At 49.1% G+C, this 18,142-nt stretch overlaps 1 protein-coding gene across 3 annotated transcripts in view; it reads right to left on the bottom strand.

Annotated features, from left to right (window-relative positions):
* The window catches only part of PCSK6 (proprotein convertase subtilisin/kexin type 6), a 187,647-nt gene extending 169,959 nt beyond the window's left edge, over window positions 1-17,688 (bottom strand). For all 3 annotated transcript variants that reach the window (XM_033188812.1, XM_033188813.1, XM_033188814.1), the window contains exon 1: window positions 17,097-17,688. In XM_033188812.1, coding sequence (XP_033044703.1) covers window positions 17,097-17,375 — 279 coding nt within the window. In that variant the 5' untranslated portion in view covers window positions 17,376-17,688. The remainder of the gene's footprint in view (window positions 1-17,096) is intronic.
* Window positions 17,689-18,142: the final 454 nt, after the last annotated feature.

The raw sequence follows: 18,142 nt of genomic DNA, 5'->3' as shown, positions 1-18,142 counted from the left end.
TGAAAACAGGTTGGGCAGCATGGCCGCTCCCTTCCAGCTGTGTCCAGTGTTTCTAATGATGGGACAACCCACCGGGCATCAGTTGCATGCCCATGGTGCATGCAGAAACATGGCCCAAGCTCGAGACTTGCAATCTAATTCATGCAGCCTGACAGCACGATTCAAACAAAACTGACGCTGTGGGGAGAATGGCAGTGGCAAGTGCACAAACAGGTTCCCTCAACCTTGGAGAGACAAAAGGACCTCTCAATGGTAGTGCCTGGTCACTGATACTCCACTGAGGAGGTCAGTTTTCAGGAGAGACCCAGGGAGGAGGCTGAGCAGTTCCCTGGCATGGTGAGACGCCCAGGCTGGCACAGTCATCAGCACAGACCAAGCACAAAGCAACTACCTCCAGGAAAGGAATCAATTGTCGGAAAGTAGAACCAATTGTTGGAAAGTAGAACCAATTTGGAATAAGAAAATAAATTGGGTTAAAACAGGATTTTCTGTAGTTCTCTGTAGCCATTGAACTTTTGACAGAAGAAAACAGAAAATACATCCAGGGCTCTTTATGAGTAAGAATCAAAATGGAAAGTGGCAAGATCCTCTGGTTAGGTTTTAGAGCTGTCCTTCCCCGGCTGGAAAAGGAAGGCTGTTAAGACCTGGCTTGTGATAGTGTGGGTCTGTTAGTTCTGGTCTCTCAATGTGAGCCTCATATTGATAGTCTCCCAGAGTTAATGTGTCCATACCTATCTCTGAGGTTTCATTTGGATTTGTTTCTGTTTTGGTTTTTTGTTTTTTTAGAGACAGAGTCTCACTCCGTCACCCAGGCTGGAGTGCACTGGCATGATCATAGCTCACTGCAGCCTTGACCTGCCAGGCTCAAGCAATTATCTGGCCTCAGCCTCCTGAGTAGCTGGGATTATAGGCACATGCCACCATGCCTGGCTAATTTTTTTTATTTTTTGTAGAAACGGTATCTCACTCTGTCATCCAGGCTGGAGTACAGTGGCATGATCACAGCTCACTACAGTGTCAATCTTCTGGGCTCAAGGGATCCTCCCGCCTCAGCCTCCCAAAGTGTTGGGATTATAAGCTTAAACCACCATGCCTAGCCTTCATTTGGATTTTAAGATTATTTAGTGTAAGAAAGAATCAATTTGGTTTTCTAACGTTTCTGATGTGATCAAATACCAGAACAAGGTGGAATAGCAAGTTCCTTGAAAAAGCAGGTAAGCAGACAAAAAACCTAGAAAGTACTAATGAGTTCACAAAACTCCAGGGGAAGAGAAAGCATCTGTTCCCACAAACAGGCTTTTGCATCTTGTGCTAAAATGAATGGTGGTAGGCTGAGGTGGGTGGATCACCTGAGGTCAGGAGTTCAAGACCAGCCTGGCCAACATGGTGAAACCCCATATCTACTAAAAATATAAAAATTAGCTGGATGTGGTGGCATGCGCCTGTAATCCTAGCTACTAGAGAGGCTGACGCCTCCTTGAACCCGGGAGGCGGAGGTTGCCGTAAGCTGAGATCGCACCACTGCACTCCACCCTGGGTGACAGAGTGAGACTCTGTCTCAAATAAGTAAGTAAATAAATAAATAAATTATGAATGAATGAATGATTGGTTGTGAGGGTCTTGGATTATCAAAGTCATGATACATAAAGTTGTTTAAGTCTCTGAAACAAATCTAACTTCTTGTTCTTGGTTAACAGTGTCATATTCCTGCAAATGAAAAACTGAGAGGCAAGCATAAGAAGACTGTTAATGAGCTCAGTCATAAATGGTTACTTTGATAGGACAGCAATAAGGTTTCTTTTCTTTCTATAGAAATTGGGCTTTATCAAGAGGAACACAAATTGAGATTTCTGTTTGTTTGTTTAAGTTGGAAAAAAACAGCAGAAGATCAAGATGTATGTTAGACTGAATTCAATGGTGGCCAAAAATGGACTTATTTTTCCATGTTAAAATCTGTCCTCAGACAGACACACCTAAATAAACTCCAACTGGGACAAGGAGGCACAGATCCAGGTATGTGGGGTCCAACAGACATAAAACCACAGGCCTCTGCTGTGACCCTCGGAGAGGACACGTGGAAAGCTAAAACTGGCGCCACGGTGGTGATCACTGGGGTGCACAGCCTGCCTGACCCATCTTTATAAGTTAGCACCTCGCCCGGGGCCAGGCTTTGAGCCAGCATCCAATAAATGTTTGCTAAGTAAAAGCAGCAGCAAATGAACCCCGCTACCCTCTAATGGCATCGAGGGTTGCTGAGGCCTTCACACATCCAGAAGTTTCTATCTTTGCCTTTATCCTTACTGAGCTGATTTTTCTCCCTCCACCTCCCCCGACACCTCTGACCCACTCTCCATCATTCTCTGCCCTGTTCTGTGCCACAGAAGACTAATCCCTCCAGGCAATACTGCCCAGGCCAATGGAGGCACCAGAAGGAAGCTGCATCCTACTCAGCTCCAGCTCCCACAGTCTCCGCTAACACTGTTCTGCCTCCATCACGGCAGCAGCTCCCCAACATCGCCTACCCAGTCCCCGGGTACCTCAACACCCTTTGTTGGTTCCCTTGTCCCCATGCACACCTCTGTAAGTAGTACCTTCATGAGACTCTTTTCCAGTGGGTCATCGAAGGTGAGTTGTTTTTGGATGGGACGCAGATTAAAGTACTCATGATCCATCTGCCCAAACACACTCCCACTTCCCATTCCTCTGTGAAAATTCTAGGGACCCCTCAAGGTCTGGCCCTAATGCCACTGATCACAAAGGCCTCCCTGAATCCACAGTTGAGAGGTTGCCCCATTCTCCTCCATTATCCTAAAGCATTTGGACTCCACCCCTATATTCCATTCACTACTCCTCTTGCAAGAGTTACATGCTGTCTATTTTAGGTAGGGACTTTGTCTTACTCATCTCTGAATTACACAGAGTGATGAGCCCAAAACCTTACAAACAAATGGTGCTGCAGATTTTACTTCAAAAAACAACAGGCAAGCCAACAAACCCTCTGAACAGTGTTCAACGAAAAGTGACAGGAGAAAATCTGCAACATACTTAAAAACAAGGGATTAATATCTACAACATAGAGAAAGCAATCATTAAAAGACAAACAGCTCCACTGAAAAAATGGGCAAAGAATATAAATAAGCAATTCAGAGAAGGATTAAAATGGCTAATAAATATATAAAGAGACATTTAACTTTATTTACTTATTTATTTTGAGACAGGGTCTCACTCTGTTGTTCAGGCTGGAGTGCAGTGATGTGGTCTTGGTTCACTGACTCCTCAACCTCCTTGGCTCCTACCTCATCCTCCCCAGTAGCTGGGACCACAGGCGAACACCACCATACTTGGCTAATTTTTTTTTTTTTTTTTTTTTGTAGAGTCAGGAACTTGCCATCTTGCCCAGGCTGGTCTCGAACTCCTGGGCTGAAGCAATCCTCCAGCCTCAGCCTCCCAAAGTGCTGGCACTATAACAAGTGTGAGCCACTGTGCCAGCCAAGTGACATTTAACTTGAATAACAATGAGGGAAAAGAAGCTCATTAAAACAACCACCAGATCTCATTTTTCACCTATAAGAATTCGCAAATATGACAACAATTAGTCATCACTACACAAAATTGGTGGGGGCCCACACACACTTCTGGGGGCAATGTCAACTGGCACTACCTGTTTGGAGAGCCATGGCCAATGTCTAACACAATGTAACTTGCACATATACGCTGACTCAGCAGGTCGCCTCTCTGGAGCCAGACTATTTGGGTTCAAATCTTGGCTCTGGCACTTACAAGTTGTGTAACTGGGAAAAAGTTACTTAACCTCTCTGTGCTTTTGTTTCCACATCTGTAAAATTGGGGTAATAATAACACCTACCCCACAGGGTTTCTAAGATTAAATGAGTTAATACAAGGAAAGCACATGAAAAATTACTTGGCACACAGTAAGGGCCAGCAATCATCATTTATTATTATAACTAGTATTTGTTTTATTATTATGGATCCTACAGAAATCCTCACAAGTGCACAGTCAGGGAATAAGGATAACCACTGCAACACTGCTTATAACAGAAAAAAACTGGAGGCAAATCAAAGGAACATTCATAGGTGTGGTATAACAAAACATGTTGCATCTCTAAAATGCCATAAAACTGTTTAAAAAGAATGAGGTAGATCTCTATGTACCAGCATGGAAAGATTCCCAAGATGTCCTACTGTTAGCTAAGAAAACCTAGGTAGGTCCAAAAAAAACATGTTTATTGTGATCCCATTTATGTTAAAAAAAAAAAACCCAAAAATTATTTTTGTGTGTATACGTGCACATATCTGTTAAGGCACAGAAACAGGACACATATACCAACGTGTGAACAGTGGTGACATCTCAGGGAAGGAATACATTAGGGATGGGATGAGGGGAGGAAGGAGATTTTGGATTTTGCTTTGTACACCTGCACTGTCTGAACTATTTACAATGGGAGAGCATTTATATAATACTATAAATTTATAAATTTAAATGTAATGTATAATTTTTTAAATAAAAATGCTCAATAAAATCCTGATGAGTTGAACTGAACAAATGTTATCAAGTGTGGACCCTCTGCAAGGCTGGTGATGCTGGACAGGAAATGTGGGGAGGTGGGATGAGGTACCATAACCAGGGACCCAGGGCATGTGGGGCAGGGGAGCACGGCAGTGGCAGAACCTCTTCCACCTCCCTGCATGCTGCTGACCTTCCAGAGTAGCTGCAGCACTATCCACCTCCCCAAGCAGTGATAAAGAACTCACTGACCTAAATGTCAGGAAAGAGTTACATAAATGATGGGCCAGCTACGCAAAGGTACACTGACCAGCCATTACAAGTTACGCCATAGAAGACTTATTGACTTGGGAGGTACAAGTTGCAAAAGTAGACAATCCTATTTGTATAAGACATTTGTGAATATGTGTGTGTGTGTGTCTGTGTGTGTGCGTGCATACCTACACAGGTTGAATATCCCTAACCTGAAAATCTAAATACTCCAAAATCTAACAGGACATTCAAAGGAAATGCTCATTGAAGCATTTCCAATTTCAGATTTTCAGGTTAGAGATGCTCAACAAGTGAATATAATACAAATATTCCAAAATCTAAAATAATTGGAAATTCAAAACATTTCTTTTCCCAAGCATCTCAGATATGGGATATTCAACCTCTTTATGACTGTGCATGCATACACTCAGAGACAGAATCAAAAAACAAAAAGAATATGGTCCAAAGTGTCAACAGTGATTATTTTGGGGCGGTGGGACTATGGGTGATTTTTATAGTTTTCTTGTTCTTTTCTGTGTTGCAAAAATATTCTGTATCCATGTATCCTTTCTGTACTATACTGAGAAGAATCAAGTAATGTAAATAGTCTTATACCTAGGCCATGCTACCCTCTATGCAACTGTGGGTCCCCCTCCAGCCTCTTCTCTCCTCTTGGGATCTGGTTCTACTGTGTTCCACTTGCCTCCCAGCAGGTGGGAAACACAGGGTTCTGGTAGGCAGAAGGGAGGGTATCCAAGAAAAGTTCCCTGACCTTCAGACTCTTAGACTCCATATCAAGAATGCTGCCTTCATTCTTGCATAGATAAGCCTTTGAAGTGAGCTCCAGGTCAGAGCCCTGATAAGGAGGGGAGGATCCCATAGTACAGCTAGGACTTCTTCATAGGTCCCTTCTGCCCCAACCCTCCATCTGCCTGGACTGCACCCCTCTGCCCTAGCCACTTAGAAAACCCCAAGCCAAGTTCCGTGGCAGCTCACATGCCACATGCTCTTTGCAGCCTTTCCTAATAGACACAGACTCTGTCTATGAGGAAGGCCTGGAATCCAAGTTGCCCAGGTTGAAAGCCTTGCTCTGACCCTTACTACTATAGCAGGTTACTCAGCCTCTGTGGGTCTCAGTTTGCTCATCTGTGTAATGGGATTAATAGTAGGGTTCTGGGGGCAATTATCAGCAGTGCTTGGCAGACAGCCAAGACTGACAGAAGCGGCTGGTGGCAGTCATGGTAGGGGTACTGGAATCCGAGGACCCAGTTGCCATTCTAAGGAAGCAGTCACGTGAGGGGAAAGAGAGGCTGAGTACAGGTACAAGTCAGACTACTTCTTTACAGAAAATAAACCTTCCACAGGAGAGGTTCCACCGAGGCCCCAGGACACACCCATGCCTCCTTTCCTCAGTCCTCTTTCCCACTTTCCCTCCCTCCCTCTTCTGTGGCTTCCCCAGTCCTCTTTTTTTGGCTTCCTTTCCTCTTGTTCTTCTGCCCACCCAGGAGGAAGATGCTCATTCTGAGCTTCAGAGAACACTAGGATAGGATGCTGGGTTTGACCAGATTTGCCGGTTCTGCCTCGGAGTAGCCATGTGGCACAGATGACTGAACATTGCCTTGGCCTTGAGAGGAGAGTCCCCGCAGGTGACACTGGAATCACTCAGCAAGACTCAGTCCCAGGAAACACAGAGCCCAAAGACAAGGTACTAAGAGATGTCAAAGGGTAGAAAGCACAAGCAATATTTGACTACACAAAAACATTACAAATATTTGCTGCCCATAAACCTGCTAGAGCTCAGCAGAAGTGAAGATAACAAGGTCAGCATTCTCTCCATACTCACACTGTAGGGATCATTTGCCTTTGGTGAATGGAATCAGGGCATCACAGGTCCTGGTATAAAAAATTCTAACAATTTCTCATTCACTAAACCTTCTTAGTGCCAGGAACTGCGCCAGGGTCTCAGGAAGCAAAATGAGTCACATAAAGATGCGGACTCTGAGATGCTGTGGTCCAGAGGGTCTAGCGGGGAGACAGACACCCCGCACACCATGGCCAAGCCCCTCCATGGAGCTCGGAGAGGACAGGGCTGCAGGCAGGTCAGGAAGCAGCACTTTAGCTAATGTCAAAGAAGGGCAGGGTCCCGGGTAGACCACACAAGGAAGGGGCCCCCAGGTTAAAACAACAGCAACAGATAGGTGCAAAAGAAAGAAAATGCATATGGAAAGTTTGCTGAACATCAAAGGCCCGGACTTAATGAAGAAACGTGTGGTAAAAGTGAAGGGTTCTGGGTGAGGACAGAGCAGCGGGGAGGGCAGGCTTGCTCACCGAGGGCTGGATGTATCATGCTTTCCTGTGCAGGAACCTCTGCTGGTTTTAAAGAAGGGAAAGGACAGCATGAGGTTTAGGGCTCTGAGGAATCCTACAGCGGCAGTAGGGGAAACAGCCTGGAAGGGAGGCAGGGAAGCCAGTGAGGCAGTCACCAGGACACTCACTACCAGGGAGAGTATAAGTGAGCAGGCCCGGCCTGGGCTGTGGCCATGGGCTGGGCGGCAGGGGAGAAAGACCCAGAGGCAGGTCGGACAGGGCTGTGGTCAGTACATGTAGATGCTGGTGGGAGGAATCCAGAGAGACATCTGGTTTCCCATCTGGAGGACAGGGTACAAGAAAGGTGAGCAGAACTGGTTTGGGGCACAGGAGCACCCCCATGCAGCCTTCTACCAGACAGGGAACAGCAGGCCTGACCTCTGGTGGGAGGGCACTTATCCAACAAGAGGCAGCCCCTCCCTTCCCCTCCACCACCTTCCCAGATCTCCACCCAAGGAATAGTCCAGCAATGATCATGGAGGTGAACTCGGGCCTTCTGAAGGCAAGAAGGAAGCTCTTGTAAATGACCACTGCTGGGGTCCTCCCAGGTGGACAGTCCAGGAAGGGGGACAGGACCTTCTTGGACTGTCAGCCTGTGGCGAGCCCAGCAGTGGTCATCTCAAGATGATCTGCTTAAATGATCACAGGAGATATGTCTGAGAGTTGTCACCAGGGTGTGTGAAACCAAAGGAGGAAAGTCTGGAAGTCCAGGTTCCTTGCAAGAACATGAGTGATGCCATTACTCACTGATGTATTCACCCCCAAAGTGGTCTGGCTGATCACTCAGAGCTTCGGTAGTCTGCTCCATTTGGGCTGTTTCTTCCCACTCTCACCAAGAAGATGGATTTTCCCAACGACTCCAGAATTGATGGATGCTGGCCAGTGGTAGAAATTCAAGAGCCCCCAAGGAAGGTTAGAGAAATAACAGTGGCGGCCTCTTCCCAGCCCAATTCAGTAAATGGGTCCGTGTGCGGCTGAGCAGAGCCGCACGTCGGGCGTGGCTGTGGGGCCCTGTGGAGTGCAGCTTGTTTATGCCCAAGCGGCCAAGGCAAGACAATGAGACTTTCTTCCTTTCCACGGTGCCACTGTCTTGACACTGAGGGCATTGATGGGCTGGTTGCCATGGGAACCCAAGGCTGCTGATCCCATCCCATGGAGCATGAGGCTCCTGACAGCTGATGGCTATTCATCTCCCTTCCTTGCAGGACTAGACCGAGGGCCTTGTGCCTGCTGCTGGGTCCTCAAGATGCTCAAAGAGCAGAGGCACAAGGACATAAGCAAGAACCACAGCTTGATGGGATGATGGGACCCGCAGGGTCCGAAGCATCCACAGTGAGCTCCAGGGCACTAGTGGGGCCCCCAGGGCATTAGTGGGGCCTGCAGGGTACACAGGGCTCTCAGATCAGTGTGGAGCTGACCTGGCCAAGAGGCAAACTATAGCGTCACAAGGAGGGTGTCCTCATACACAAGTACACACATGGGAGGGCCTATCAAGTGACTCCGAAAAGCAAATGATTGGGATGAGAAAGCGATGGTGGGGGTGGTTCAATAAATGACACTTAAATAAAGCACAGGAGCCTGGCCTTGGTCCCTCACAAAGGCTTATAACCACTAAGAGACTCTTGCAATGCAGGTGCCACATTTTCTTATCTTTAAGTGCCCACACCAATGACAGCACACAGCAATACTCACTCAATAAATGAACGCACATCTGCTGGCCATCAGAGAGGTGGCGGAATTGGAACTAATCTTAGAGAGCAGCCAGAGGACTAACTTTGGGTTGACTCACCCAGGAAGCCCAGAGACCAGTGTCAGAAGCAGGCAAGCCATCAGGCAATGTCAAGGTGGCAGGGGGCCTGGGAGCCCAGAAGAAGGGCACGTCCAGTGGGCTGGGGAAATCGGGATGAGTTGGCTGATGGAACTGACAGTGGAACAGAACTGGGAAGGCTGGGGGGCTAACCTGGTGACAGGGTAAAGCCATTCTGGGCAGGAAGAATAACAGAAGCAAACCTGCAAGGAAGCAAAAGCATGAAGACGGGGGTTCGGCAGAGCTGGAGCTACAGCCAGGGCTCAAGGCGGAGGGGTGGGACAGGAGAAGGCCCTGTAACAGTGCAGGGAGGTAGAGGCGATAGAGGCCACAGCCTGTGCTGGGCAGTGGCAGGGGTGAAGCAGGGAGCCTGAAAGCCATGCAGGAGACAATGAGATAGGCTTGGGGGAGCACGGGAGCAGGAGGAGGCAATGGTGACCTCTAGGCCTCCAGCTCTGCCACTAAGGTAGACAGGGGTCTCTTTTTATAGACAGGGACCCACACAAGGAGGAGGTTTCAGCAAAAGATGATTAGTGCAGCTGATAAATGTGCAGCTTGAGTGCCTGAAATGTGCAGTGACTGAAATGTGAGTGACTCAAATGTGCAGTTTGAGTGGCTTCCTAGAAGGAATGGAGGGCTTTTCTTTTTCCCTCCAACAGAGAGAGGTGTGAGTGGTTTCAATGCTGATGAACAGGAGCCAGTACAGATTCTCCAAGACAGAATGATGCTGGTGTGCAGCCCTTTGAGTCTGTGCATGTTCATGCACATGCACGTGCATGCACCAGGTGGACAGAGGGAGAAACAGTGACTGGTGGGGTCCGAGGAGGTTCCTATGTCACTCATTTGTTCATTTTGGCAGAGAGCTGAAAGGCTTTCTGTCTGATGATTTACCTTTGTCTGGGAAGCAGGTACAAGGTGACAGCAGTAGAAAGTGAGTCAGAGGGTGTAGGGTCCGGCCCTACACTGGTTTCTCAGAAGGTAACTGGATCTAAGGCCTCATCACCATTAAACAGGCCTGGTGACACCTCCCTGCAGGGCTAGTGAGGGCCTTTGGAGCAAGAGTAGTCATGAGAAACATCAGCTGGGGGGAGCAAGGCCAGGGCTTCTGGTCAGTGGCAAGGCCAAGACCCAGTCCCAGGAGCCAGGAGGAAGCCAGCCACCCAGGGTAAGTACAACTTGGAAGCCCTCCAAGGGCAGGGCTCTGGTAAAAAGAAGGTGGGAGGTGTCAGCAGCCTGGGCTGAGCTGTAGAAGATCAGAGGAACCACTTTTTATATGGCAAAATCTGTGTAGAGGCTCAGAGATACAAAAGAGCTCAGGATGTTCCCCAGCTGGCATGCAGTTGGCAGACACTGGAGAACAGGGTCTGGACAGCCCTGAGTGCCCCTGTCGCCACCCAAAGCTCAAAGCCGGCAGGAGTATCAGGCAGTGTCCCAGCCTCCCCTAGCCCATCAACAGCTCTGTGTTTCTCATTTGCTTCCCTGGTTTCCACCTAGCGAAACTCAAGCCTTTCCAATGGACCAGTCAGCTGAGCCACCTGCTCAGTCCTGATTCTGAGTCTGCCTCCGGATGCTGCCTTCTGGAGCTTCTCTGGCTCCATAGATGGCAGCTGGCTCAGCTTCGATCACCACTCCCCACACCAGCTCCAATGACTCAGGAGGGCAGTTCAGTCAATTAAAATCCTGCCCACTTAAATGCATCACTATCCGTGTGAAGATGTCAGATACGAGGGTTGAGACAATGAGCTTCACAATCCTAATCTTGTCTCTGTCCCTCAGTTCACACCCAGAACCTCTTGCAGGCCAGCCGTGCACAGCCAGTCCAGCTTGGCTCAGAGCATAAAACCAAGACAGCCTTAGACGGAAAATCAATCCCAGAGAACTAGGTCACAGGTGACTGCTATTCTGCGTTTCCCCTTGTCCCTACCAAACCCCTGACACTCTGGCTGGAACAAGTTCTGGCCCATTATTTTAACACCTGGTTAAGGCTTTGGCTTGTTTTTCATTGCAAGAACAAGTTGTCTGCAGCATGACAATTTTCTTCTGCTGACAAATGAATTGTGCAGGCTCACCTGAAATTCTGGGCCAGGTATGTCCTGCTCAGAAGCTATTTTAAGTAAAACTATTTAAGGCAAGTTCAAGATCATTTAAGGCTCTTAGATCTTTTAGGGCCCTGGCAGCCAGCCTGCCTTTTTATGTTCAGACTCAGAAGCAACAAATTAGCTCAATACCCCAGGCAAAGCAAAAACCCAAGGGAAAGTATGGCATCCAAGAACCACCCTTAAGATAAACGTCATTTCCAAGAGCAGCAGATGCTGAGCTGTTGTGATTTTGTATGTGGAGAATATCTTGCTGCCATCCTCTTCACACAAGCAACTTGTCTTTTCTCAGAGTCACAGTGTCAAAGGTGACAATGCACACAGGTTAGAGTGAGGGTGACTGGCAGCAAGAAGCAGGGGAGAAGGGAAGGGTTCCTGGGCTCCATGTCCAGCTCTGTCCAAATGGCCATGTGACCTGCAGCCAGGCATTCTGTTTCTCTGTCACTATTTCCTTGACAAGTAGATTGGCCCAATCTGGACATCTAAAGTAGGGACTTCTTAACCTGTGCTCGCAGGCACCTGTGCCTCCAAGGGTGTGCTTCAGATGGTCCAGGAGCACCATAGGGTATGTGTCCAATGTGCATTTCCCTTTTTTCTCTCTTTAATGTTTTACGTGTATCTGTGTATATGTGTATGTATATAGGTATATACATCAATATACGTGTGTTTATATATTATGTGTGTGTATATATACACACTTGTATACACTACCATATGTAATATACCCCGATACAAAGAAAAAAAAGTACAACATGTCTAGGCACAATTTTGTATATAATCCATGTATACATACACACACCCACACACATAAGCGTGTGTTGTAAAGTAGTACACTGCAGATAAAGTTTGAACTTCCTCTCCCCTCTTTCCCTTCTTGGAGGCCATTGCTAACTAGAATTTGAAGCAGATCCTTACATCGCACACTTTTATACTTTTACTACATCTATAAGCATCCATAATTAATACAGTATAGATGTGTGGTTTTTGTTTGTTTGTTTGAGACAGAGTTTCACTCTACTCTTGCCGCCCAGGCTGGAGTGTAGTGGTGTCATCTCAGCTCACTGCAACCTCCACCTCCCAGGTTCAAGTGATTCTCCTGCCTCAGCCTCCTGAGTAGCTGGAATTACAGGTCTGCACCAGCACACCCAGCTAATTTTCATATTTTTTTAGTAGAGACAGGGTTTCACCATGTTGGCCAGGCTGGTCTCGAACTCCTGACCTCAGATGATCCACCTGCCTCAGCCTCCCAAAGTGCTGGGATTACAGGCGTGAGCCACTGCGCCTGGCCTGTTTTGTATGTTTCTTAATGTTTACATGAATATGATCACATTGGACATCTAAAATTTGCCTTTTTTCTCTCTCAACATTATTTGAGAGATGTATTTGTGTAGATATAGATCTGCTTTATTCATTTCTAACCACTGTAGAGTCTTGCATGGTGTAACTATTTTGATTTAGTTCTCTATTCTACTTTAAGGAAGGTGGGTTTTCCCTTCATTTAAAAAATGCCTGCATGGACATTCTTATACAAGTCTCTTTGTGCACATGTGCGAGGGTTCTTCCAGGATATGTCTAGATGTGGATTTGCCGGTGCAGTTCAGCCTCACTGTGTATTGCCAAATTGCTCTCCAAACTATACCAATCTCCACCAGCAGCATCTGAAAGTTCCCATTGTTCTATATCCTTGCCAGCATGTGATGCTAACACTCTTCCATGTCGGGCAATGTGACAGGTGTGAAATGGTATCTCATTGCTGCCTAAATTGCAGTGCTTCAATAACCCCCAGCGAGCTTGAGTGAAGCTGGGCATCATTTCTTATATTTATTGGTAATTTGGATTTATCTTCGTTGACTTCTTTATTCATAAACTTTCCCATTTTTCTACCTGGCATGTATCTTTTTTTCTGAGTGATTTATAGTTTTCAAAATAATCTGTGTACTAATCTGTTTGTTACATATTATAAATACTTTCCCAGTCTATTACTTGCTTTTTAACTCTGTTATGATGCCTTTGTTTATATAGAATTTTTATCTTAATGTATCAATCTCTTCATTTTAAAATTTGTTTATTTTCATGACTTGTTGAGGAACTCCTTTCCCAATGTGACAAAGGTATCCCGCTGTATTTCTTTCTACAAGTTTTATATACAGTCTTTAATCCCATCTGGAATGTACTGTTGTGTAATGTGAGAATCCAATTGTTTTTCCATGGGGAGAGCCTGTTCTCCCAGCACCATTTAGTAAATAGCCCATCCTTCCCCATCCATTTATAACTCTTCAGCTCACATGCACAAGTTCTCACACATGCTTGGGTTTGAGATGACTCTATTGATGGACTGGGTCCATGTTCAACTCTATTGATGGACTGTGTCCATATTCAGCTGTTGTCGTTACCACAACTCCCCTCCTCCTCTTCTTTCCCAGAGTTGTCTGAGGTATTCTTGGACCTTACTCTTCCATATGAACTTTATAATTCATTTGTGTGATTTCATATTCCACATTAAATCTTGTCATGGCTTAAACTAGATTACATTGAATTTGCAGATTAAATTGGGGCAACTATGAGAGCGAGTTCTCCCATACACAAACACAACACATCTGTCCCTTTATTTAAAACTTTTTTTTTTTTTGAGATGGAGTTTCACTCTTATTGCTGAGGCTGGAGTGTAATGGTGCGGTCTCGGCTCACCACAACCTCCGCCTCCCGGGTTCAAGCGATTCTCCTGCCTCCGTCTTCCAAGTAGCTGGGATTACCGGCATGTGTCACCACGCCCGGCTAATTTCTGTATTTTTAGTACAGACAGGGTTTCTCCATGTTGGTCAGGCTGGTCTCAAACTCCCGACCTCAGGTGATCCGCCTGTCTCAGCCTCCCAAAGTGCTGGGATTATAGGCGTGAGTCACCGCACCTGGCCTAAACTTTCTTTTCTCAGTCCTTCTTCTAAATATTTTATGTTTCTCTATAAGTCTCACCTTTTTAAAAGACCTATTTCAAAGTATCTTACAGCTTTTATGCAAGAATGAAGAATGGTTCTTTTATCTTCTCAGATGTGCTGCCATGCAGGTAGCTGTTGCTGATCAACTCCCTTATTAGCTCCAGTGGTTAATCTCTAGGTTCTTTCGGATTATCCATGTAGTTATGTCATCTGCCGATAATGACATTGGACACTTCCACATTTATATTCCCCTCGAAATACTGTGGTGTTACCTGGAATGATGAGTACAGGGACAAAGAGAGGCTATCTTGTCTTGTCCCTGGGGATGCATATTTTACAACGGAGAGGATCCACAGCCTTTATCAGATGTTGAAAGGGAGCCAAGACTCAAGAAAGGTGAATAACCACCAGTCTAAATTAGCTCTGGACCATGTAAAATAAACTGAAACCAGTTATTAGTTGTATGGAAGAAAGTAAAACGAGCAAGCAAGAACTTTGAGCACAGCAACTATCTGGGAGAAAACCAGGGCTGTGATTCAGGCAAGTACAGAACATAACACTAATCGCCCATTAAAGGCTTGGAGAAAGAGTTTCACAAAGGAGATCTCAGACCAGAGAATACGGCAGAAGAAAATGAGCAGGGGATGGAACTGTCAGAGGTGACATATGCATACCATGTGAACACAAACAGCTTCCTTCCCTTACTTCACCCCCATTTACTCATCTGTAAGTCAAAGCTAATAATATCTACATCTTATTTATGAGTCACAAATTCTCCTGGCTGAAAAAAACGCAAATAAGGTTTTCAAAGAGTTCTTATTGAGTGGGTAGAGGCTCAAATGCTCCGGGCCTTTTCCACATTAGCAGTGCACTTAGAGAGGGGAAAGAAAAGCTTGTTTTGGAATAAAGAGTAATATGGCCTCCGTGAGTATCACACACAAGCCTCTGAGACAGCTCCTATCCCCAACCAGCTAATCCCTCTGTTAGTGAATGTCACCACAGTGCCACTGCCAGCACCATGCCTGAGTGACCAGGCTGCATGGCATTCATGCTGGCTGCACTGGACAGAGCTGGGGAGACCCCAATTGACTCCCCAGAATATCCTGGGTAGGGAGTGTGCATCGCAGGGAATCTTCTCTCCCATCAGCAAAATCAGGAGAGCAGACTGCACGTAAGAACTCAGCAAGTCTGACACAGGTTGTCTCAAAGGGCTGGCATGGCCAAGTGTTAGGCATTTTTATTCCCACAGACAGATATTTCCGGGGAGAGTTACCTGTGCCTCTCTGCCTCTCTCTTGCAGTGTGAGCTCACAGCTCAACTTCAGCTTCATTCTGCTCATTTAATTTTAGGATCCCCAAACCCAGGCACTTTGTAATTTATCATGTAGTTTAAGTCACTTTTAGCTGCAGGCAAACTGCTGGGCCACCTGGGCACAGCAGCAAAGTGTGGCAGGAGCCAGGGGCACAAAGCAAACATGAGGAAGCCTTCTTCAGCCTGGACAATCAGCCAGGGAGAGTCAGGAACTACAGAGACGAATGCAGTCAGTGCTACTCGAAGGCCAAATCTTAAATCACAGGATGTTTGGAGGGACTTGAGTGGTTAAATATATATATATATGGATATACATGTGTGTATATGTATGTGCATGTATATGTGTATACATATAACATTTTATATACACACACACACACACACACATATATTTAAAAGATCTCCGAAGATGTGCTAGCATTCTTTCAGATAAACTCGAACGTGCCTTGCGAAGATTCTATCATTCAAATGGTAGAATCTAGCCCTCCAGCAGGCCACACACCTAACAGCACATCAACGTGGGCTTGGGATGCAGAAGAAATGTCATTTCTATCAGGGACGCCACCACACCTTGCTGGCTTCTGCCACGGATAATGATGAAACTAAATTTAACACTGCCTGGCACTAAGGTTTAGAGTTATGAGTCGGCGCTTCCCTGTCACTTCACTTAATCCTCTGATGTGTAGTTTGTAGATTTGTTAACTGCACTGAGAGGTCCCCTGGTGCAACCCCAAACTGATGGCCTCTCCAGGAGCCATAAATCTGGATCAACCCCAACTCACCACCCCTCAGCCCCGTAGCTGGTTGAGATAGGAAAAAGGCACCCGCCGGGTGGTCCTTTGAGGGTAATGCCGCCTTTGTGCCCAGGGCGTGGCTTGCTTGCTAACTGACAGAAGAGGTGACAGCCAAGCTCGTGGGGTGCGGGGCTGGGAGGGCTCCTCGCTGGCCCCGTGGGAGCCAGTAAGGATCAGGCCCCGGTCCAGGCTCTGCGGCAATGCAACATTAGATCTTTCCGACAACCGAACAGTGTAGACATTGCCACTGACTGCAAAGGAGCATGTCAGGGAAGTGACTTGCCAAAGGTCACAACGCTCTGCCATCGAAACTGCAGCAGGAGCCCACAAACAAAGCGCCTTCCCTCCTTTCCTGGAGAGGTTTTAAACCCAGGACCCCCAGCCCTACGCTGTCCCAAAGCCTCTTCGACGGCGGCCGGGCTCCAGGGTGCAGGCTCCCCGGTCATCTACCTCCAGAGCGGCGGACACCGAGGGAGCGCGAGTCCCCCAGACGCCAGGCCACGCTCATGTCACCCAAGCAGCAGCCGGCCGCCTTGGTGCGCACACAGGGTCCAGAGCCCGCGCCGCCCGTCGGGGGCAGAGGGGCCGGTCCCCAGCGGGGGAGAGCTGGGTGGGCGCTCAGGACCCAGCGGCGGACGGCGCGCGACGCCCGAGACAGCCCAGCCTTCCCCGGAGCCCGGCAGGTGTCCGCGCCGCCCCAGCTTCTGAGGCCACACTTCCGAGCGCAGGGTTGGGCGGCACTGCCTGGGTACTTGCGGTCTGCGCGCCGGACCTGCGTGGGCGCCCACGAGGGACCCTGAGTCCCCCCAGCCGAGTGTCCCGCGCACGCCCTCCCGGGCGACCCCCCCGACAGGGCTCCCCGGCCGCCTGCAGTCCCCAAGCGGTACCGGAGCCTTCCCACGCGCGGCCCGGCGCCGGGGCCGGGCGGACAGGACTGCGGAGGCTGCCCCCTCGCGCGCGCGCCCGAGGCCGCCGGGAAAGTTTTCGGCGCGCTGGGCCGGCCGCACTCACCTGGCCCAAGTTGAGGTAGCCGTGCGCCGCGGCCACGCGGTCCGCTTCGGCCGGGCCGCCCAGCACTTGCACTGCCCAGTGGTTGGTGTAGACGGGGCGCGGCGGGGGCGCGGAGCAGGCGGCAGGCAGCGCCAGCAGCAGCAGCCAGCGCCAGGGACGCGGCGCGAGCGGCCGGAGCCAGGGCCCGCCGGCACCCTCCGCGTTCCCGGCGCCCGCGGTGGCGGCGGCGGTCCGGGGCGGTGGCCGGGGCCCGGGCGCAGGCAGCGCGCGCGGAGGCATAGCGGCGGCAGGCTCGCGCGGCGCCCGAGCTGCGAGTGCGCCGGAGGGTGGAGTGCCGCCTTTTAAAGCCGCTCCGCGCCGGGGAAGCGCCGCCGCCGCCACCACCGCCGCGGGCGGGAGCCAGGGAGGAGGAGGCTGCCGCGGCGCGTTCCCGCCCGCGCGGCCCGGCGGCGCCCCCGGGTCCGCGCTCCTGCGGCCGGGCTCCGCGGCCGAGACCGGTCCGGGAGGCTCGAAACGCCTCCCACCGGGGGAACTTCTCCGCCGACTTTTGGGGCTCTCGGGACGCAGGACCGCCCCAGCAGCGGCCTCGGCCCCGCGAGTTCTGCTGGAAGCGGGGAGGCCCTGGCGTCTCAGGTGAGTTCCCTGTTCCCTAGACCGGCCGGACACCCGGAGGCTGCACTCACCTGGCGGGGCCTCAGACGCCCGGCGGCCTCGCCCACTTCCCTAAACAGAGGGCTTGCCAGTGTGCAGGGTCCCAGGGAGAAGAAGCTGCCGGGAAGACACTGGATCGCCCAGGACCCAGCATGGGTGAAGGGGCATGTTGAACAGGGCAAAGGCATGTGGCGAATTAGCCGGGCTCACGAGCGTGTACCCGAGAAACCACCGCACAGAGCCCATCTGGGCAAATGACTGTCCTGGCTGAGGGCAGGTGCCCCACCTGTAAAATGGGGGGAACAGGGGTATCTACCCCATCGGGCTGATTTGAGGATGAGGTCCGCTTTTGCTGTACAATAAGCTGTCCATAAACGTTCGTTTTTATGAGCCCA

The sequence above is a fragment of the Trachypithecus francoisi genome, unplaced genomic scaffold (genome assembly GCF_009764315.1).
Source record: "Trachypithecus francoisi isolate TF-2019V2 unplaced genomic scaffold, Tfra_2.0 Lachesis_group3, whole genome shotgun sequence".
Classification (NCBI taxonomy): domain Eukaryota; kingdom Metazoa; phylum Chordata; class Mammalia; order Primates; family Cercopithecidae; genus Trachypithecus; species Trachypithecus francoisi.
The sequence above is the reverse complement of the archived record's forward strand: the minus strand, read 5'-3'. Positions and strand labels throughout refer to the sequence as shown.